General features: G+C 41.0%; 1 protein-coding gene and 1 pseudogene across 1 annotated transcript in view; one reads left to right on the top strand and one right to left on the bottom strand.

The window, feature by feature from the left end:
• LOC111821457 (dynein light chain 1, cytoplasmic-like) overlaps nucleotides 1-9,126 on the top strand; it is a 12,882-nt pseudogene extending 3,756 nt beyond the window's left edge.
• A 599-nt stretch (nucleotides 9,127-9,725) lies between these two features.
• Nucleotides 9,726-23,396, bottom strand: part of PPM1H (protein phosphatase, Mg2+/Mn2+ dependent 1H) — a 349,942-nt gene continuing 336,271 nt past the window's right edge. Inside the window, exon 10 of the mRNA XM_004381557.2 lies at nucleotides 9,726-14,365. Within this exon, the coding sequence (XP_004381614.1) occupies nucleotides 14,218-14,365 (148 nt within the window). The 3' untranslated portion in view covers nucleotides 9,726-14,217. The remainder of the gene's footprint in view (nucleotides 14,366-23,396) is intronic.

The raw sequence follows: 23,396 nt of genomic DNA, 5'->3' as shown, positions 1-23,396 counted from the left end.
AGACACAAGGAAAGTATTAGCCCAAGAGACAGAAAGGGCCACATAAACCAGACTTCATCAGCCTGAGACCAGAAGAACTAGATGGTGCCCGGCTACAATGACTGCCCTGACAGGGAACACAACAGAGTTCCTGATGGAGCAGGAGAAGAGTGGGGTGCAGAACTCAAATTCTAGTAAAAAGACCAGACTTAATGGTTTGAGACTGGAGGGACCCTGGAAGATGTGGCCCCCGGGCTCTCTGTTGGCCCAAAACTAAAACCATTCCCAAGGCCAACTCTTCAGACAAAGATTACACTGGACTATGGGACATAAAATGATACTTGTGAAGAGTGTGCGTCTTAGCTCAAGTAGATACATGAAATTTAAGGAGCAGCTCTCGTCCAGAGGTGAGATGAGAAGGCAGAGAGGGTCAGGAGCTGGTTGAATGGACATGAGAAATCCGGGGTGGAAAGGAAGAGTGTGCTGTCACAGTACAGGGAGAGCAAGTAGGGTCACAAAACAATGTATGTATAAATTTTTGTATGAGAGACTAACTTGAATTGTGAACTTTCACTTAAAGCACAACAATAAAAAAAAGTCGTAATATTGACACCACTATAGCAAATGACTCTCCATCTCAACACTTCAGATTCTGTAATGAATAATGCAGCTGAGCACCCGTTTATTACAGGTCAGTGCTCAAGAATATAGGATCTGTTTAAAGGACACCTCTAGTTCAAGAGGAATTTGAACATAATTTTGATCAGTTCTCCCAGATCCTTGGATATCTTCCTTCTTCAACTATTAGTTGGTAGTCTGGAGAGCTAAACTTATCTGTGGCTCACTTGGTACTGAAAACTTCATAGGAAGTTCAGATACTGTTGTTTAATTGCCCTGGGGTGGCACATCATTTATGCTGCTTGGGTAAGTGCCTTATATTTGAGTCTGGTACTCAGTTTTACCCTGTAGATAAGCCTTGCCAACATAAACCATGACAGGAAGTGCTAAGGAGATGCTGGAATAAAGGACCAGTCAAGTAACAGTCAAAATTAGAGTGAGCAGGGAATAACATGCCTATGACAGAAACAGATTTTATAGAAAATGCTGTTGGTGGGTCAGCAGTTGACAATGCTTCGTTAGTAGATGACTAAGGGCAAAGTTCAGGGATGGGGATTTCATGAGGAAAGGCTTTGTTAAAAATGCTATCCAAGTAAGTGTGGTGATGGAGGTTTTGTGAATACTGTTTATTATCTAATAAGAAGTTCTAGGAAACTGGTAAGGTGGGAGGAGTTGGGTGTAGAATATAAGGTTTGGATCTGAAATTTGGCTTTGGTGCTGCTTGGCTCTGTTTTTGGGCAAACTACTTAATCTCCTTGAACATTTACTTCCTCTTCTGGATAAGCACTTCTGGAACGTTGGAATAAAGAGCTCTGAAAATCTATTCCTGCATACAAGCAAACAGAACACTGGCAAAATGGTCAAAGTCAACTTTATTAGAACGCTGGAAATTAACCAGAGACTGGCAACAATCCAAGGAGTGTTTATTTAAAAAAAAAAAAAGAAAAGAAGGCTGAATCTCCATAAGAACAGGGAGCTTTGTAGCATTTTAACATGCCGTGTTTGTTTCCCCATCTCTCCACATCCATGGTAGCTTCAGAAACCAACAGCCTCACAATCATGGCAGCTCTGGAAACCAGTGGTCTAGCAGTCACTAGAGGGGGCAGAAGATGTTTGTAGCTTTCTAAAAAGCCCCATTCCTAAATAATTGTCACTATTTGACATGCTTGGTAGCTCCCCGGAAAGGTCTCATTCTCAGGACTAGTCTTTGACTGCTCTGTGTGAACAGCCCTGTCACCCGGGCATTAGTTGAATCTATCACCAGGGCATGGTGTGTTGAAAACAATCAGTGACATCTGTTTAACGTTGCAGCTGCCTGAGGCAGTGATACCATTTGAGGCTAACAAGAGTGTTATGAATTGAATTGGATCTCCCAAAAGATACGTTGAAGTCCTCACACTTGTATCTGTGAATGTGAACTTATTTGGGGAAATAGGGTTTTTCTTTGCAGATCTTATCAGTTAGGTTAATGATGTTATCCCAGAGTAGGGTAGGTCCTAATCCTATATGAGTGCTGTCTTATAAAACAAGACAGACACAGAAACAGAGTCACACGCAGGGGTATGATAGCAAGTGAGGATCCTTTTACAAGCCAAGAAACTCCAAGGAACATTCGGGGCTACAGAAGTTGAAAGAGACAAAGAAGGATCTTCCCCTAGAGCTGACAGAGAGAGAGCACAGCCCTACTGACATCCTGAATTTGTAGCCTCCAGAACTGTGAGAAAATAAATTTCTGTTCTTTAAAGCCACACACTTCGTGGTGTTTTGTTATGACAATTCTAGGAAACTAAGACAGAGGATGACCAAAAAGCTGAAAAAGGAAAAACCCAGGAAGGAGATGCTAAGAGGGCTTTGAAAAGCTATGAAATGTTATTGGGGATCTAGAAGTTCTTGTGCATGTGCAGGGAAGTGCACATGACCAGGAAAGACCTGAGAAAGCTCTAATCTCTCATCTCTGACTGACCTTAAGGCTCTGCAAAAGGAGGAGGTGAAGGCTAATGCAGAGTTGTAAATTGCCTACTGTAACATTGAAGATGTGCTCCAATACACAGAGCCATTTGGCAAAGGCTGACTTACTGGGTCAAGGCACTTAAGGAAATATCTGTTCAATCATTATCTGACCAGTAAGTGAACTGAGCAGAGACTTCAGTGGCCACACATGACAAAGAATACACACTTTATAGAATTAGTTAAGAAAAGTCATTAAACAAACAACCATGGCCACCACAACAAAACAAATCCTGGGAGGGGGAGAATCTGATTTCCAAGGTTGCCACATTATTTAAAATGCCCAGTTTTCAATAAAAAATCATGAGACATACAAAGAAACAGAAAAAATACACTTTATACACAGGAAGAAAAAGCTTTTAATAAAAACTGGCCCTCAGGAAGCCCAGATGTTCAACTTAGTACACAGTAAGCTATTTTAAATATGTTCAAAACTAAAGGAAACATGTCTAAAGAATTAAAGTATGAGAACAATGCCTTACCAAACAGAGAATATCAATGGAGATAGAAATTATAAAAGTGAACCAAATAGAAATTCTGGACTTGAAAAGTTTAATAACTGAAATGAAAAATTTACTAGAGAGGTTGAGCAGCATGTCTGAACTGGCAGAAGAAAAAAATCAGCAAAGATGAAGATCAGCTCAGGTCAGCTGAAATTATCCAGTCTGTGGAATAGAAAAAAAGTAAAAAGAAAAAAGAGTTAAGAAAAATGAACAGAGTCTCAGAAATCTGTGGAACACCAGCAAGTGTACTAACATGTATGTAATGCAAGTCCTACAAGGAGTGGAAAGAGACAGAAAGAATATTTGGATCAAAGTTTTTATATACTATCAACATTAAGCTGGTATGAATCCAAACTAGATTGTTGTAAATTAAGATGTTAATTGTAATCCCCAGGATAACCACTAAGAAAATAACTTAAAAAAAAGTAAAACAAACAGCAAGGAAAATAAAATGCTATACTAGAAATTATCTATTTAACACAAAAGAAGGCAGTAATGAAAGTATAGTGTGTGTGGGTGGGGGGAGGGGGAAGACATGACACATTAAAAACAAATAGCAAACAGCAGAAAAAATTGGACCTTATCAGTAATTACATTAAATGTTAATGAACTAACGCTCCAATTAAAGGACAGAGACTGGCAGAATGAACTAAAAAACATGATTCAACTATATTCTCTCTTCAAAAGACACACTTTAGACTCAAAGATTCAAATAAGCCAAAAGTGAAAGAATGCAAAAAGATGTACCATGTAAACAGTAATCAAATACGAGCAAGAGTGGCTATACTAATATCATAGAAAATGAACTTTAGAACAAAAATTGTTATTAGTGACAAAGAACATTTTATAATGATAAAAGGGTTAATCCATCAGGAGGACCTAACAATTACAAACATATATATACACCTAACAACAGAGCCCCAAAATACATGAAGCAAAAACCGATGGAATTGAAAGGGAGAAATAGACAATTCAACAGTAATAGTTGGAAAATTCAATACTCCATTTTCAATAACTGATAGAACTAGGCAGAAGATGAACAAGGAAACAGAAGACTTGAACAACACTATAAACCAAGTAGATCTAACAGACATCTATAGAATACTCCACCCAGCAACAGCAGAATATACATACTTGTCAAGTGCACATGGAACATTCTCCAAGAGAAGACCATATTTTAGGCCATAAAACAAACCTCAATAAATTTAAAAGAAATGAAATCATACAAAGTCTGTTCCTCATTTGTAAAATAATACTTACCTGAATGTGGAATAAAAGAATCCAGATCTCAAGTACCCAGCACAGAGCCTAATACATAGTAAGAACAAAGTAAAGATAGTTTTCCTTTGCCTCATGGCTGGACTGTGGCCAAGAATGGGTTACCTCCCTCCTTGCACATTAAAAAAAAATTTATACCTGTTTTGAGTTGATGGCAAATTATACAACGAAGAAAACAGTATCCCAACTCTGATGCATCCACCATAAATGTGGCTAAAAGCTGAATGAAGGACTGTTTTGGTAATAAGAAACTGGCAAATTTATAAATCTTTAGTTTATAATTCAGTAAAACAAGATAAATGATTACTGAGCTGCCTGGTTTTTCCTTAATGAAGGGCCATTAATATTCATTAATGTTTGCCTTTCTTCATTCATTTCACACCAGAGAGGCAAGGTCAGTATACATTCTCCTGAGTTAATTCTTCTGATCAAGGTATAAAGCTTGACTTTATGATACTTTAGCACCAGTTCTAGTTCAGATTGTCTATGGCTGCTTTTCTGCAACAACAGCAGAGTTGAGTAGTTGTGACAGAGAACAAATGGCTCACAAAGCGTGAAGTATTTACTATCTGGCTCTTTACAGAAAAAATTTGTTGAACCTTGACCTAGAGAATTCAATAATCCTTGGGTAGGCCTATTAGACAATATTCCAGCAAAGACAGAGAAGGACATGCAGCCATACTTTTGTTTTATTTCCAAGTTTGGATAGCTTTCCTCAACTTGGCCAATTTTGTTTCATCTATATCCCCATCCACTCTTTCACCCCTCGTATAGCTTTGAAACAATTACAAGACATACACTATATTTCACTCAAATATTTCTGTATATTTGCACTATATTTTAAGGCATATAACACTAGTAATGATAGCACTTAATCTTTTTAGTAAGTATGAGAACAACCACACTTAACTTTCCTTCAAATTCCACTGTGCAATTGGTAGATGGATCAAACGTTCCCTCACTTGTGTTTAGAACTTCAAGAAATGGGAAATATCTTTTTTTTTTTTTAAATCTAGCACAATGAGAGTAGAGGTTTCACAGTTCTCCAGAATCTTCTTCCAACTTTTTTTCTCACTAACCAAACTCACCAGGGAGGTGAGATATCTAATTCAGAACTAAGACCACTATTTGCAGGTTCCACAATTCCTTATTTTAAATGACAGATGTCTGGTTACTAACCATACTACTTGCAGCAAAGTGTTTAAACGGTGTGAGGTGACTTAGTTTGGGACATTTTGCTGCTGCAGCTTCACTTTTCTTCCATTCTCATGTCAACCACCACCCCTACTCCTCAACAGTGCCTTGGGTGTTGCTTTCTGAATGAGCTCATGTACTTTTACTTTACAGTGACTGTATTTGCAAATATTAAATTTTAAAGAGAGGGGAAGCAGAAGGCTTAGATTTTTCTGCCCCTTTCAGGGAAGTGCTGTCTTCTGGGACTGCATTCAGACTTTCCAAAGCCCTGTTCATGGCTCTCTTGCACCAGCAAACTGATTAGATTCAGTCCCTGGCAAGACAATCAAGGTACACCCTGCCCCAACCTCATGCTCAGTCCCACTCTGTATTTCTTGCAGGCAGCCTAAGTGGAATCAATAGAGCAAAGGAGGTTAGCTGACTGGAAGATCTCGTTTAGAGGTGAAAGAGACTGAAAATGTAGAGAGATGTACTGAGAAAGCAGTAGTCTTTTCAGGGCTCTAGTCACAGAAAAAGCAATTAAAAAGGCAGACTAATTGCTAGGAGTCCTGGTTAAAGCACTTGGCTGCTAACTGAGAGGTCGGTGGTTCAAACTCCCCAGCCACTCTGCAGGAGAAAGATGTGGCAGTCTGCTTCCATAAAGATTTACAGCCTTGGAAACTCTACGGGGCAGTTCTACTCTGTCCTATAGGGTTGCTGAGTTGGAATCGACTCAACAGCAACAGGTAATTGCTAGGATATATAACTTGCTCTTTGGCCTGTCCTTTAGTTAAATGAAAAAACTGGGATGACAAGTTTGAAGTGTTTTGTAGACAGGGATTTTAAAATAATAATTAAAAGGTATGCGCACGGGTGCACACACACACAAACGGTTTTAAAATTGTCTTGTTTTCCCTCAGATATAAGCTAACACTCTCAAGTAACACAGTCTAGGGCGACAAACACCCAGGTGACCCTCCCAAGGGTCTTAAATGGTACAACATGGGATGGTGTTCTCATAAGTAGGGGGTTAAGGACCTTTGTCTTCCCCTTCTAGACTTGTAGCCTCAAAAGAGTCATCATTTTCCTAGTTTACTAATTATCATTATAAACTGCACGGAGAAGCCAAAGCATAGCTGTGAAGAACACTTGCTGAGATCCCAGCGTGGCTATCAGTTGGAGCCTCCACATTATTGCTATAAACTGGTTTCCCCCCATCTCAGTCACCCTACCAGGTTCTGTATGGAGAATTATTTCTCTAGTTACAAGTATACTTTCTCAATCCCATTTTCTTCTCTTTTTAATTTATACTTTTAATCACTTCACCTCAAATCCTCCAGAGCCAGCTTCTCTATATCTTGTTTTGGTTGCTACTGCTGTGTAATAAACCACCCAAAACTTAGTGGCTTAAAACAGAAACCATTTGATTTGCTCACAGCATTGTGGGTCCCAGGAATTCAGGCAGGGCTCAGTGGAGATGGCTCTTCTCTAATCCATGACGTCTGTGGCCTCAGATAGGGTGGTTTGAACAGCTGAGAGCTGGCTGGCCTCTCACTTCTTGTGATGTCAAGCTGGGGCTTGAGGATCAAAGATGGTTTCATTCACAGTATCTGGGTACTCTGGTTCTCTCCGACATGGCCTCTCATCATTCAGTAATCTAGTCTCACCTTTACATGATGGCTGGCTTCCAAGAGTAGTGATAGCAGGCACTACAAGGCCTCCAGAGACCTAGGCTTAGAAGTCTTAGAATGTCACTCTGCATTCTATTAATCAAAACAAGTCCCAAGGCCAGATCAGATTCAAAGGGTAGGGAATGACTCCACTTCTTGATGGGAGGAGGAGTGTTTGTGAATAGGCCTGGGTGGCCTTGTTGGCAGCCATCTTTGGAGAGCTAACCTGATCAACTAAGTACTGCTCATGAGAGAAGGCTAGAAGAGACTTCTCTGTCTTCCATAGGGAAGCAAGGACCCCTATCTTCAAGTGTCTAATCCAAGGCTTTACTATTTCCATGAGAATTTCTAGTATAGAATGGGGGAGAAGGAGGCATCATGAGCATTAGGGTAATAATAAAGGTGTCATAGTTATCTAGTATTGTTATAACAGAAATACCACAAGTGGATGGCTTTAACAAACTGAAATTTATTCTCTCAGTCCAGGAAGCTAGAAGTCTGAATTCAGGGTGCCAGCTCCATAGGAAGCCTTTAGCTATCTGTTGGCTCTTGTCGTCAATCTTCACCTGGAATAGGAGATTCTCAGCAGAGGACCCCAGGTCCAAAGGATGCGCTCTGCTCCCAGAGCTTCTTTCTTGGTGGCATGAGGTCTCTCTCTCTCTCCTTGCTTCTCTCTCCTTTTATCGCTTGTAAGATAAAAGGCGATGCAGGCCACATCCCAGGGAAACTTCCTTTACATTGGATCAGGGCTGTGACCTGAGTAATGGTGTTTCACCCCACCCTAATCCTCTTTAACGTAACTTAATCTTGCCTCATTAACCACAGGCAGAGACTAGGAGTTACAACCCATAGGAAAATTACATCATAACAAAATGGTAGACAACCACACAATACTGGGAATCATGGCCTATCCAAGTTGACATATATTTTTGGGGGACACAATTCAATTCATGACAGAAAGTGAAAAGACTTCGGGAGGTTTTGCAATTAAATCTTTCTAAAATGACTGTCTTCTATTCTGCTCTTCCTAACTAAACTTCAAATAATCTAAAATCTATTTTTAGCTTTCTTTTGTGAATTAATACTTTGATCATTTTAAACATTGTATTGATATTTTCTAGATGACTTTTAACTTCCTGGGTTTTAGAACTAAGCAGAATTAGCCTTCTTTGATGCCTTACCCTACTCCTTAAAGTAACCTTTGTCTTTAAGATGGTATGTTGTACTAACACTTTATAAGTGCTTAAGTGAATAAGGAGAGCCTGGACTCTTAGTGTCTTCAGTAAGGAGATCAGGCACTAGCCTTAGAATACTTTTTGGGAGTAATTCTCTTCTCTGAATTTGTGCATTTATTATACATGATATCCAGATAGTTCTTTTAGATGCATATTTGAAATGTATTAGCCTCTATTGCTAGTCCTGTGAAGGCTTATAGTGTTGGCACCACTCCCTTTAGATTTTCTTTTAAGTCTGTGTTCACAGTTCATAACCCTACATTAGGCTATTCCATTACCTGAAATGAAGAAACTTCACAGCAGATCCCCCTGGGCCTGAACTAGTCTAGCCCCTCCCCCAGGAGACTGCTGCAGTCAGCCAGTCCTTGCTCCACATAACCATATGTGATCAAAAGGCCACGATGAAAAATGCAGACATGTTGAAGGAGATGCAACAGGAAGTGGTGGAGTGTGCTACTTCGATGTTGGAGAAATATTAACATAGAGAAGGACAATGTGGCCCATATCAAGAAGAAGTTTGACAACCTCACCTGTCACTGCATCATAGGGAGGAACTTTGGTAGTTATGTGACACATGAAACCAAGTACTTCATCTACTTCTACCTGGGCCACGTGGCCACTCTTCTGTTTAAATCTGGTTAAAGCATGGATTGTGCCACACACCCAGTGATCCATCCAAAACAAGGACTGCAGCCTAAATTCCAAATATCAGAGACAGGAATTTCCAGTCTTGCTAAGTGAACACCCCCATCTTTGAACCTTTATTGTGTCATTTTATACAGGGAATTATCGGTACTAGTTTGTTGTGGTTATAAAACAACTAGCAAAACAACTTACACTGATATTTATTTTCTATTCCATACCTTCCCCTGCCTCAGGATTTTTCTTTCCTCAAAACCCATTCCCTGCAAAAAAAGACAATCTGTTGGAGGGAAAACAAAACGAAAACAAAAGAACTTCACAGTGAGTTCAAAGAAATGACACAAAAAAGTTTTGCTAAAGATGTCCTATATACATATATATAATATTTTATTTTAAAATGTCATTGAGCATATACATTTCTTTAGCTTTTTCCATGGAACATTGCACCTAAGTCTCAAAACACACAAAATAGATCCCCTTTACTAAACAGTTTTTATTTTGGGTTACAAAAGTCAATGTTTCACAATCACAAAGCATAAAAGTACACGGTTCTGAAACCATTTTCAGGCAGATTCTCTCATTCACTGTACGTAGGGTATTTTTGGAAACCCAGACCATGGTACATTCCGTAAAAATGGTCTCCACCATGGGCCTCCCTGGGTTTCCAGAAGACACAAAGAAAATGGAGGCAACATAGGGGTAAAAGAACAACCTCAAGACTCCCCAGACAAACACAAAATACTCTTGGAAGATTGGGAGAGTGGAGGACACAAGGCTTTCCTCCTTCAAGTACGTCACAGTAGAAAACAACAGCACATTTACAGCCTCATTTGGTCACTGTCTACCTGGTTGCTACATGAACACAACTCCATCTAAGATGTAGAGGGGAAAAAAAAAATAAAGCTATTTACACAGATAACATTGTAGATTGAAAACAGCAGTACTTCCCAGACCGGCACTCAAACCTGACACAGAGCCATGGTGCTCGAAGAGGAGGAAAGTCAGTTGCTCACCTAGTGTCCTTTGAAAAATCCCAGTGTACACACCTGTGCTACAATGCCCACATTAAACCAAAAGCTCACTCACAGGTGGGCTGTGGCATGCAAGCTGCAACATTTCTCTGCCATCCAAAAAATACAATTCCTCAAAAATCCAAGTTCCTAACATAAAATTAATCTATCATGTGGCCAAAGACGCTTTTATTTTCTTCTTTGATCTGATAACTTTTAAGGTCAGCCTGGCTGTTCTTTGCATAGACAATGACTCTCACGCCGCTCTCTCCAAGTGTCCCTACAAGCACTAATCTAATAAAAACAGAATCTCATAAAAGCTTAACATCTTCACCTGGAAAACAGTGGAGCTGCTGGATCACTTAAGGAAAGGTTAAACCCTCAATCTGTGGTGGAAGGAAAGCACTGACCACCTGCAGCCTTATAAATAAAGTTGACTGGCACATGAAGGAGGTGAGGGAGGTGAAATCAAGGGGAGAATTAGAATTTTTAAAGACATAGGAGACTGTCCTAAAATGTTTCCATGCTAGTGCTCTTAGTCAACCGAAAACCCTGCCTGAACGGCCAAGATCTGAGGCCAAATCTGGGTACTGGGACTCTCATTCCTGCCCAATAGTATGTACCTATGGCTGCAATTCTTCCCAAGAAGTAAATGAATGCTTAGAGAGAAGAGGAAGAAGAGGGTGGGCAAAGCTGACTTCACGTAGCTCTATGGAGGTACATTGCTAGGAGTTAAAACATTAAATACCCCCAAGCCCTCCAAAGCAGTAATACTGTGGAAAATAACTGAAAATCTCATTTTTTGGGCTTTGTCATATCAGACAGCTGAGTACTTGGCCTAGCTTGATTTTCTTCTCTCCCTGCCCACCCCCGAAACAGCAGGAAGGTACACAAAACCACAGCAGAACATACTACATCTGACTGCTGACACCGCTATTTCAGGTGTTACGAGAACAAAGCTTTAGTTGCAGAGTGCAGATGCCATGTGAGAATGTTCTCTTTAAGGAAAACAGTCTCACCAAAGAGTCTGAAGAGCAGGGCCAGCTCAACAAAGAGATTTAGAACTGAAAGGGCCTTTCATTGAAGTAGTAAGTGGCCACACATACCCTAAGACAACTCTAAAGCCTTGACTAGGAAATCAAAGCTTTTTATTAAACACAGTTTTCTCTGGAGGTATTAGGGCAAGCAGATTTGGCTATAAGTCAGATACACAAGGTTTCAGAACCACATATAAATATCTTTTGCAGAATTTTGAGTGTGCTGCCTTTTGGTCTTTCCAGGAATGCTCCAAGGGCCAGCTGGTAATATAGACAAAGTTACTTCTCCGGGTTGGGTGACTTGGAGCCTCGATAAAAAATAAGGCCAACACAGAGTAAGCTCAATCCACAGAGCAACATCAGTGCTCAGCAGATCAGCTGCGGGCATTAACAAATCATTTTTTCCACTTTTGACCTATTCGGCTCATTTGTAGTCTTCCTCCCAGGCCCCAAGCAGAAACATGGCTTGAGTATGGTACTAAGATCTTTCCACCCAAGAGGGCTTATTTTCCTATGGCTTATGAGAAAAATTCCTGGATACATTTCTAACTAAACCCAGTAGGATGAAATGCTCAAGTTTTAAGGTAAACTGAATAAGGTAGTTCCAGAGTTTTGTCTGAGACATGTCTTAAAAAACCAAAAAAACCAAACCCATTCCTATAGAGTTGATTCCGACTCATAGTGACCCTACTGGACAGAGTAGAACTGCCCCATAGGGTTTCCAAGGAGTGGCTGGTGGATTTGAACTGCTGAACTGGTTAACAGCCATAGTGATTAGATGGTTTTCATGACAGCTGTGTGGTATCTGCACTCAAACTCTGACTCTAGCAGAGTCGGACAAATTCTGACATAAATAAAACTAGAGAAGCTTAAGGTGAGGCCCAGACATAGGCCCAGGAAGGGAAAGAAATGAAAGGCAATAGGAACACGGGGAAGGAGTGATTGTTTGTGACTGCAGCTTCCCAAAGAAGGCCCAGGTCCTCCATGGAACACTTTCTCGAGTTTCCAGTTTGTACATGACTTTGGGAGTCCAGGCAGGAGCTGAAAGTTGACCACACTGCTGTAGGATGCCTGAGTGTTTTCCTACAGCATCATATTCTGCCAGGGAAGCAAATGGTTTACCACGAACTTATCCCCGCAGATACTGGAGTGGCTAAGTTTGCTAAAGGTGGAGGGAAAGTTATCAGATGAAGAAGATTCCTGACAAGATAATAGTTGAATTCTTTTCAGGCAACATTTTGGCAAATACCTGGTGGGGTGAGTTCCCACAGCACTTCACATGCCTGACAGGTCACCATTTCCATACTGTGGAATGAATTCACTCCTGAGTAGGAAGGCTCCAGGCCTCTCTTAAGAAAATATCTACAGTTCTAGGAATACAGGCGATTTAGTAGCTTTGAGGAAATGCTCTTATCCTCTCGCCTCTGGGGAAGCAATTCAAACAAACATGAGAAATGGAATCGGCTCTCCAGCAGTTTTTAGGATCACACCAATTACCACTTTCCTTATTGGGTTGGAAGAACGTTGTAATTACACAAAGCTGTCAAAACAGTGCTGGCACCACAGTAGGTCTGCAGGAAGAAAACTTGGTAATTGGACATTGCTCTACAAATTCCCACAATGCAGAGCAGAGCAGCAGTCTGCCCAAGATATAGAAGTGATTTCTAAACATTTACTTTGTTATTCCTCCTTGCAGAGAAACAGCAGGTAGATAGTGTCCACTGTTTCTGCAGCTGCTGCTGCTTTACTAGTAAGGACCACTTGCAGGTGGAGCTACAGTGGAATGGGGGTCTCAGTTCTTGGGTAGCAAGGACATGATGCCTTGCAGAAGGAACAGGAAGTATAGCATGAGAATGTTCGTCAAACCAATTCAAATTCCCTTTTATCAAAGGGCTGTCTTGAGTAGGCCTTACACCAAGATGACGGGGAGAGTGGAACTGTTGCTTCGTGACATCTTTTTGATACTTCCACTTTGTTTGGAGTGGGCTTAGGAACAGTCATGGCCCACAAGACCTGCATCCAGAATGGAGGAATGGTCCTCAAATGAGGTATGGGGAACTGACTAACACTAGGAATTTCTTATACCTCTGCTGCATTAGACACTGCTTGACATGTGACCCACCGCACAGCAGGTGGGGGAGGGCCAACCACTCCAGAAATGAAAACCCAGACTCTCACAGAGAAACCTAAAGTCATAACAAGGGGGACTGTTGAAGACAATAGAGAAACTGTTGGTCCAGAGAAACACCCATATTTTTATGAAAACACACTGATTTGGTATGAAAATGTAATTCAGGGACAAATTCAGTTATACAACAAAGATAGCACTCTGTTATACAGGGCACTGCTCCAGATGGCTGCCTGGGTGGTGTGGGGTAGAGGTTCTGGGGACAGCCTGGGTTGGGCTTCGACACATAAATTCCTCAGCAAGGACCCGGAAAGTCCCAGGCCTGTTCTATGGAAGGGAAAAAGTAAAGATTCAAGGAATGTCAAAAAAGGAAAAATTCTGCCTTACCCCACCATCACCACAAAAGAGAGAGAGAGAGATAGGGAGATAGAGACAAAGGTTCCCTGAAATAAAATCTCAGGCTTACTAGAAGGTGGACGCTTATACTTTCTGAGGAAAAATCCCCAACTTTCCAATGCAGCACTTTTAACCCGTAGAGAAGTTGGCAGCTTGACCAGCTTGAGAGTCTTCTGCCAGTTACACCTGAAAATGGCTGCCCCAGCTACTCTAGATAAAATAAATATGTTGTATGTGTTCCAAATAGGCAGAAGGCCTACAAGGATGCCTATAAGAGGAACCAACCAAAATACAACACGCAGTAGCAGCATTTTTTTGCTCTTGTTGAGTATCCAGACCTGTTACTAAGAAGGAAACTGAAACCCAAGGGTCATCTGGAAGCATAACCAGAGGCTTTTCAGCAGCCAACTCCCCACCCATCCCGTCTGGGCTGGGAAGAGACTGCAGTATCTGGAACTCCGCCTGGGCACTTCCCAATCCTGCCCCACAAAAGGCATCCCAGCTTCCTTCCCGTCAGTCCTCCCAATCCTCTGGGCTCTTTTCATGACAGTTTGTTTCCATGTATTAAAGGAATGACATATACAGAAATGTCGTCCCCTGAGCCCAGTCGGTCATTAGATATTCGCCATCCTCTGTCCTTCAGGACGCCCCGGGCACGCATCACCAGGTCCTGAGCTGCCAGTGTGTACCTGTGCAGGGAGAAGTGGGAATAAGACAGTCAGTAACTGTATCAGGCAGAATGTGGGGCCAGATTGGGTAGGAAGAGGCATCATCATTACAGTTGTGCAAACAGTTTTCAAATATCCTGAAAGCCACAAAAAGCCTAGGTCATCTTTCTCTGAAATGTGGGACACCCTAGGTGAGATTATTTTTTAGCTGATAGATGGACAAGGCACTAAATATAATAAATAATCTCCTAAATTATTCTGCTTTTCAGTCCCTTTAGATGTTGTTGGTTATGTCGATAAGAGAGTCTGTTTGGTTCTAGTGGATCTTCAACACGTACGCTCAGGCTCACAGCCTTTCACGGCAAATAATATCTAGCTAAAAAAGTTCATGGGCAAAATAAGAACTTTTCAGTATATTTATTTTTAAGGCTACATTCCCTTTACAACAGAGGATAGCTTTTTCCATTTATAATGGATAGATACATAGATAAAGAGATAGACAGCTGCCATCAAGTCAACTCCGATTCATGGTAACTTTATGTACATCACAATGAAATGTTGCCCAGTCCTGTGTCAACCTCAATCCTCACAATTGCTGGCATGTTTGAGTCCACTGTTTTGGCTGTTATGTCAATCCATTTCATTGAGGGACTTCCTCACCTTCTTAGGCCCCCTACTTCACCAAACACGACGTCCTCCTCTAGCGAATGACCCTTCCTGATGACGTGTCCAAAGCAAGTGAGTCAGATAATACTCTGCTGTGATCCATAAGGTTTTTAACTGGCTTATTTTTGGAAGAAGATCACCAGGCCTTTCTTCCTAGTCTTTCTTAGTTTGGATGCTCTGATACCTGTCCACCATGGGTGACCCTGCTGGTATTTGAAATACTAGTGGCATAGCTTCCAGCATCACAGCAACATACAAGCCACCACAGTATGACAAACTGGCTAGGGATATACAAATCTCCTTTTAAAATGAATTTGTTTTTTTTAAAATGAATTGATTTAAAGAAAAGTATTAATAATAGTACATGTGACACAGGAGTAGAGTAAAAATGAGAATGTGGCATGAGTGAGCTGTCCCACTCAGCTTTCCCAGTGCCACCCTCTCCCCCTGAATAATGTAAGTATAGTGAAGGATCCCCCCAAGAACCTCAAAAGAAGACTGCTCAATGAAATTTCAACTGTAAATTTACAGAAAAAGAATGACTCCCACACCTCTGAGACTAGACTATAACCTAACGGAAAGTACAGTATTAGTATCTAGAGAAAGATAGTAACTCTGGAGGTGGTTTGGTAGGCATGGGCCTGGGTTAGCCTTGATACATAAAAAATGAAACAAAACATTGGCAAGTGTCCATCCAAATCAGGGCACAAGAAGTTTTTCTTAGAAATTCAGTTCCATTGCCAGGGTCATATTTGGTGTGAGGTGGATTACTTTCTTAGCCTTTGCTGTTAAACATGATTGGCCTTTATTCTGATTTCATGCTCACCAAATAACCTTCTGATTATGATCTGCCTCCTTGTGTAGGTCTACCTACAGGGAAAGAATGAGCTAAACATATGTGCTTTAAGAATAGCAGTCAGTTATATTTCTCTATATAAATGTCAACTGGCATTTTGGTTTACAAATCAACCTTGTGAGCTTGGTTAATGTGAGTCCAGCTCTGATAATGAATCTGTTCTCTGTATGTTGATTAAATCAGTTTCTGAAACTGAGATGCTAAAAGCCAAACTCTGGTAAATCACCAGGATAATAAATGCCACTCTGTGTGGCCTCTTGGAAGCCAGACTGTGGGCCCTTTACAAGAGACCACCCTGATATTGCCAACAACCTTTCCCTACTTGGAATGTCTCAGCCTTGACTTTAGAACTGTGATGTTTGGAATTTAGAACACCGGAAGTCTTTCCATTTCTTTCGTTAAAAGCCCTTATGAATTTCCATCTGTCATGATAAAAACAGACCTGGGGGCCATCTAACTCCATCATCACATTATTTAAGAACATGGACTATAGCAAATGATCTCAGAATTGTTAAGCTTCCAAGCCACAGACTCTTTGAGAATAAAGTCTACTGGTATAGCCTTGGTATCAGAGAGAAGTGAAGCATACACTGTAGGTGTCAGAGGAGAGGATAGTTAATACAAAATAAATAACGCTTCCTGCTGGAGGCTGGGTAGTATCTGCATCAAGAGAATTATCAACTTTAAGGCAGGAATCTCTAAGTTACACTTGAACATCTAGGAAAGAAACAACCAGTTAGTCCTCTTTGAGGGTCCTGCTCCTGTGAGATCAGGAAATAAACAGAAAAGCCTCCAAAGAGCCAATATATATGTCACAATCCATGTAGTGCAACTCATATTACTATAATCAGAACAGCCCCTCAGATGCTCACCCCAGGTTATTCTTTGTTTTATACTAAACTATATATCTGAGATATAACCAAGCAGGGAGAGGCCACCAGCAATATCAGGGTGATATTTATTATCTTGATGATTGACCAGGGCCTGGACCTTAACTTTCAGGTTCAGAAACCTGGTTAAGTCAATATATAGAGTAGATTCACCTATTAGGACGGAACCCAGCTTAACCCAGCTCACGAGTTATGGCAAACTATGAGAATGATGGCTGACAGTAAAAGAGAGATACTCAAAGATGTCAAAATAATATACAAGAACCCAAGACACAGCTTTCCGTGGCCATTTAATGTAGAGGCAAATAGTCTGATAGGCCTCAACAGGTCCTGCAGGTATGGGGCAATGACTGAGAGACCAAAACAAGGGTAAAGGATGTCCAGCTGGTTTTAAGTCATGAAAGAATATCATCCATAGTTAAAACCAAGAGACCACTCTGATATTGTTAGTGACTTTTGGTATTTTAGGCCCAGTAGCCTACTAATAGAAGGAACCCCGGTGGCACAATGGTTAAATGCTCAGTTGCTAACTGAAAGGTTTGTGGTTTGAACCCACCCAGAGGTTCTGCAGGAGAAAGACCTGGCAATCTGCTCCTGTAAAGATTACAGCCAAGAAAAACCCTATGGACTAGTTCGACTCTGTGACATGGAGTCTCTATGAGTTGGAATCAACTTGACGTCACCCAACAGCAACAACAGCCTACTAATCTGTCCTCTTAAAGCTGGATCCAAGATGTCTTCTCAATACTCATTCTGATCAACATTTTCAGCACAAATACTGCTGGCCATCCTCTTTATCCTTGAAATCTCCTTTCTTTTCTTCTTGAATTCTCCTTTTTTGGGATTCCATGACTGCACACTTGAAGTTCTCCTCCTTTGTCTTGGCTTCCATGACACATGGCACAATTTATTCATTCTGATGCTCCTTCTCAATTTCCTTTGTAGGCCCCAAGTAAGATTTAGGATGAAGTCAATAAATGGTAACTTATTTTCACTTTCTCCATCTATGATCCTTTGTTAATGGTATCCCCTGTCCCTTGGGCAAGAAATCAGTTATTTTCAATGTCACTTTCTCACCCTGATATTATAAAATCCAGAAGTCCCAGCAGGACTTTAAAGAACTTAATTTTAAATATTTCTTATTATGGGTACATGACTAATTAAAATAAAATCTAATCTTACAGTCTTAACATATGAGTTCAATTGGTTTATTGTAAAAACTGATATATATGAAGTTATTTTTGCCATCTTATATATATGAACATAAGGGGGGCAGAGCAAGATGGCGAAGTGAGTGGACACTCCCATTTATTCCCCTAGCAACTAACCCACTGAACAACAAATAAAAACAGGCACAGACTGAGATCTCAGAACTCCAGATAGCAGCTGAGATGTTGGAGAGTCGGGGTGAGTCCAGAAGCTGGGGAGAGGAGAAGTGGGGATGGCACAGAAGCTGGGAAAACCTACTCACTAACATGGTGAGCATTTGCTCATCACAGCCATTTTAGGATGGGGCTGGGTAACACCCCAAATAGGGAACACAGAAAAGGAGATAATCTGAGGAAGGTGTAGCCTAATTTTTTTTAAGGAAGTGCAAGTTGGCCATGAGAGTTCGTGGGCTGTGCAATTGGGAGGGGGTAAAGGGAGATCCTGGTGCTATGAGAGAATGCTGTTGAATCTCCATGAGGCCCAAGACGGTCGGACACTAGGACCGCGAGGAACTGCAAGGGCAGCAGGGTGAAGGGAATACTTCAGACTGACGGGTGACAGAGAGGGAAACCGCGGGCTCTCTTCCCTCAGCGGGACACCATGGGGCAGCCTGTGCAGGGACGCCTGGGAGGGAAAGACATAGAAAGCCCCCCACTTTCACCACAGGAAAGTCAAACTCCACTGCTTACACCAGCATCTGTGACCAGCTAAACCCCACCCTGCCTGCCCCGTGCAATGTGTATTGAATTCCAGAGATGAAGCATCCAGAACTCCTGAATCAGCACTGAAAAAAAAACCTAAGGATGAATATCCTCTAATGGTTATTAGGAGAAGATACCAAGTCCATAGCCGTGACTCACAGTGACCCTGTGGGGCTGAGTGGAGCTGCCCTGTATGGTTCCTAGCTCTGTGTAAGTCTTTGTGGAGGCAGGCTGCTGTATCTTTCTTCCGTGGAGCAGCTGGTAGGTGCAGGCCCCAGCCTTTCAACTGGCAGCAGCGCACTTGGCCACTGTGCCACCAGGGCATTCACTCAGAAAATTTTCCCACAAGAACCAGAATACAAAGTTTAAAGTTAAAAAAAAAAAAGATAACAAAATGATCCAAGTTCAACAAAAAAAATAGTACAACATGTAAAATCACAAAAGAAGGATCAATCAAAAGCAAAATATGAATAAAAGGAAATTTCTCCAGTGGAAGCCAGACTAATGCAAAGAATTGATAATTTTCAGACTATGGTGATAAATATGTTTAAAGAAAGCAAAAATCATAGAGAAAATAAACTAGCGGAGATCAGCAAACAAATGGATGAACAAAATGAGAAACTCAACGAGGAAACTGAAAACATCAAAAACAAAGCCAAAGAGGACTACTAGAACTGAAGAATAAAGCAACTGAATTAGAAAAAGCAAGAGAAACACTTAACAATAGAGGTAAACAGACAGAAGACGGAATACATGAACTAGAAGACAAAATAACTGAACTTATTAACTCTCAAGAGAAACAAGAGAAAAGAACAAAGAAAAGTGAACAAATCCAAAAGGAAATGTGGGATTCAACTAAGAAATCTAACATTAGAATTACTGGAATCCCAGAGCACCATGATGACAATAAAGGCACAGAAAAAATTTTCCAAGAGAGAATCCGAGAGAATTTCCCAGATGTGAACAGAGAACCAATCCTGCAAATACAGGAAGCTACACAAAAGCCAATCAGAAGAGATTAATTCCATGTCATATCCTAATAAAATTCTTGAAAACCAAAGACAAGAAGAGAATTCTGAAAGCAGCAAGAGAAAAACTCAATATAACATACCAAGGGTCTTTCATAAGAATCAGTGCGGATTTCTCCCTAGAAACTCTACAGGCAGGAAGACAATGGAGTGACATATATAAAATACCGAATGAAAACAATTGCCAACCAAGAATTCTTTACCCAGCAAAGTTGTCATTCAAAAATGAGGGGGAAGGGACTTCCAGGCAACATGGTGCTATAGACAGAAGCACCGTCCCTCCACAGCAAAGATCCAAAAATCTAGGTCAAACGTAGACAAATGTCAGTCCTGAAACCCTGAGCATCAAATGAAGAGATAAAGAACTCAGCCAAGCACCTAATCGAATAAGAAACTAACAAAGAACAGAGAGTGAGGAGACATACATGCAGAGGACCCCTATCAGCTAATGCAGCAGGGATCCGCCATCTGGGACTCCTATTTGAGATCGGCGAACAGGGGGTATGAGAAAGCAGCCTCACAGAGCTTCCAGCAAGAGACAAAACAACTGGTAACCAGCGATATACATTTTCTTACCTCCCGCCCTTCTTCACCCTAACTCGGCCTTCTCTGCTTCCCGTAGACACAGTCTCTTGGCCAGGAAGCACTGGCTTCACCAGGGTGCTGCTTTGGATTCCACTTGACCATAATGGCTGGCTCCCTGAGTGCCATCTGTTAGCTATTGGTGTTGCTTTTTTCCACTTCTTTTGATTTCTTCCTTACCTCTCACCACCTCACAGACCTTTGTCTCAAATACCTGGCTCCGTGTACCATCTTTACTTCTTCCAGAAAGGCTGCAAACACTGCTTGACTGTGAAACTGCTTCCCGGCCAGTGCCACGAAGCTGGTGGGATCCCCGGGGCTTTTTGTCTGTTTGTTTGTTCTCATTTGATTTGATTTGTTTGTTTTCTTTTTCTTTTCTTGGCTTGGGAGCCCCTTCGAGCTGGGCAGTACTGCATGGCTTGGGAGCTGCTCCCTTATTCTGTGCAGACGCGTAGTGGGATCCTTGGGGGCATTTCTTTTTTCTTGTTTCTTTGTTTTCTTCTCTTTTTCCCTTTTTATCTTGCTTCATTTCTCAGTTTCTCGTCTCTCTAATACTTATCTTCTCTTCCTGTCTCCTGAATACCTGGCGCTGTGTGATACCGCTAACCCTTCTAGCCATACTTCGTGGCCTGGGAGCAACTTCCCCAGTCCTCGCAGCAGCACCGCTGGGATCCCTGGGGGAGTTTTCTTAACAAATTTTTATTCATTTTTTCTTTCTGTTTTTCTCCATTTCTCAGTCTCTCATCTCTCCACTCCAACAGCAAGCTCCCTTAGCACTCTTTTTTGTTTGTGTGTATGTTTTTGGCTCCTGTTCCTCTCCTCTCTCTCATCTTTGCCATACCCATCTTAGCTCCACACATCACAATCTACCCCCTCCTTCCTGCCTACCTGCACTGTGTGCTGAACATCATACCCCCAAGCACCACAGGCATGGGCTACAGGAACCTGCCCTGCACTGACTCCCAATCTGCACTATCAGCCCTAGTATGTGCCAAAAACAACCCATCCCACAACTCCCCTTCAGCTGGACCTGACCTGCTGTACCGTACCTGAGCGACTGACCCTGCCCATTGGAGAAGGAGGCAAAAAGTATCGTGCCTACAGATAAGCAAACAACAAAGAACGCACAGCCCACCTGCTTAGACATAACCAAATGAAATAAAAAGGCAGGACAAAACAAACAAATCTACAATCAATAAGCGAGTAAAAAACTACTGAATGCCCTGAAGACAGCAGACATCATAACATATAAAAGAACAGGACAAGTAGGCGTCCAAAATAAAACACCAGATGACTTTCCAGGGGAAGAAAACTCACTAGAACTACCTGAAATGGAACTCAAATCTCTAATATTCAGAGCTATCCAAGAGTTGAAGCAAAAAGCAGACAAAAATGAGGAAAAAATAGACAAATTCATGGAAAAGGCAGACAAATAAAACGGAAGAATTCAGGAAAGTGATACAGGAACAAAATGCTAAAATAAATTCCCAACTAGAAATCATACAAAAACAACAATTAGAAATCCAAAAGATAAACAACAAGATTTCAGAAACGGACAATGTCAGAGAAGGGCTGAGGAGCAGGTTTGAAATGATGGAAGACAGGATTAGTGCAACTGAAGACAAACACTTGGATACAACACTGAGGAAAAATCAGAAAAAAAGAATGAAGAAAAATGAATGAACCCTGAGAATTATGTGGGATACAATCCAAACCAAAAATTTTCGAGAATGGGTAGAAAACAGAAAACACAGAGGATCACTGAAGAACTGCTGACAGAAAAGTTCCCCAGTATCATGAAAGATCAAAAGCTGACCATCTAAGAAGCTCAACAAACCCCATATAGGAAAGACCTGAAAAGAAAATCACCAAGGCATATCATAATCACACTTGCTAAAACCAAAGACAGACAAAGAATCCTGAGAGCAGCTCGAGAAAAACAAAAAGTCACATATAGAGGAGCAAAAATAAGACTAAGCTCGGATTGTTCAGCAGAAACCACGCAAGCAAGAGGGCAATGGGATGACATATATAAAACCTTGAAAGAAAAAAATTGCCAGCCACGAATAAATATATCCTGCAAAACTCATTCAGATATGATGGTGAAATCAGGACATTTCCAGATAAACTGAAATTAAGGGACTATGTAAAAACCAAACCAAACTTACAAGAATTATTAAAGGGACTCCATCAGTCTGAGAACAAACAACATCAGACCACAGGCTGAATCTAGGACGCAGGATCGTACCAGCCAGATACCAACCTGGGAAATGAACTCTCAAGGACTACCCAAAAACAAAGGAACCAGAGAGGTTAATCTGTAAATGACAACAACAGCAGAACAATAAAAGCGGGAATAAACGGTGTAGGTATAGAACCTTCTAATGGAGAGGAAGGCAAGGCAATACCAAGTAATAATAGACTGGTTCAAACCCAGGAAGATATGGGCAAATTTCAAGATAACCACAAAAAAAGTTAACAAACCTACTCATCAAAATAAAGAAGAAAAACATAAAGTCTCAGAAAAAACAAAACCTATAAAAACAAAAGAAATGAAAAAAAAAAAATCCACAAACAAAAGGAATTCAGCACAGGAGAGTAAGAGGAACAAAGAAAACGTCAGCACCACAAAAAAAAAGCACTACAAAATGACAGCAATAAACTCACACCTATCAATAATTACACTGAATGTAAATGGCCTAAAGGCACCTATAAAGAGATGGAGAGTGATAGAATGGATAAAAAAAATAGGATCCATCAATATGCTGTCTACAAGAGACACACCTTAGAAACAAAGATGAAAATTTATTAAAAACCAAAGGAATGAAAAAAATATATTGAGGAAACAGCTACCAAAAAAGAGCAGGATTGGCAATACTAATCTCAGATAAAATAGACTTTAAAACAAAATTCACCATAAAAGACAAAGAAGGACACTATATAATGATTAAAGGGACAATCCATCATGAAGATATAACCATAATAAACATCTATGCACCCAATGACAGGGCTCCAAAATACATTAAACAAACTCTAACAGCACTGAAAAGAGAAATTGACAGTTCCACAATAATAGTAGGAGACTTCAACACACCACTCTCGGTAAAGGACCGAACATCT

This window comes from Trichechus manatus, unplaced genomic scaffold (genome assembly GCF_000243295.1).
Source record: "Trichechus manatus latirostris isolate Lorelei unplaced genomic scaffold, TriManLat1.0 scaffold00086, whole genome shotgun sequence".
Classification (NCBI taxonomy): domain Eukaryota; kingdom Metazoa; phylum Chordata; class Mammalia; order Sirenia; family Trichechidae; genus Trichechus; species Trichechus manatus.
Note: the sequence above shows the minus strand (reverse complement) of the source record. Positions and strands in the feature narration are given on the sequence as shown.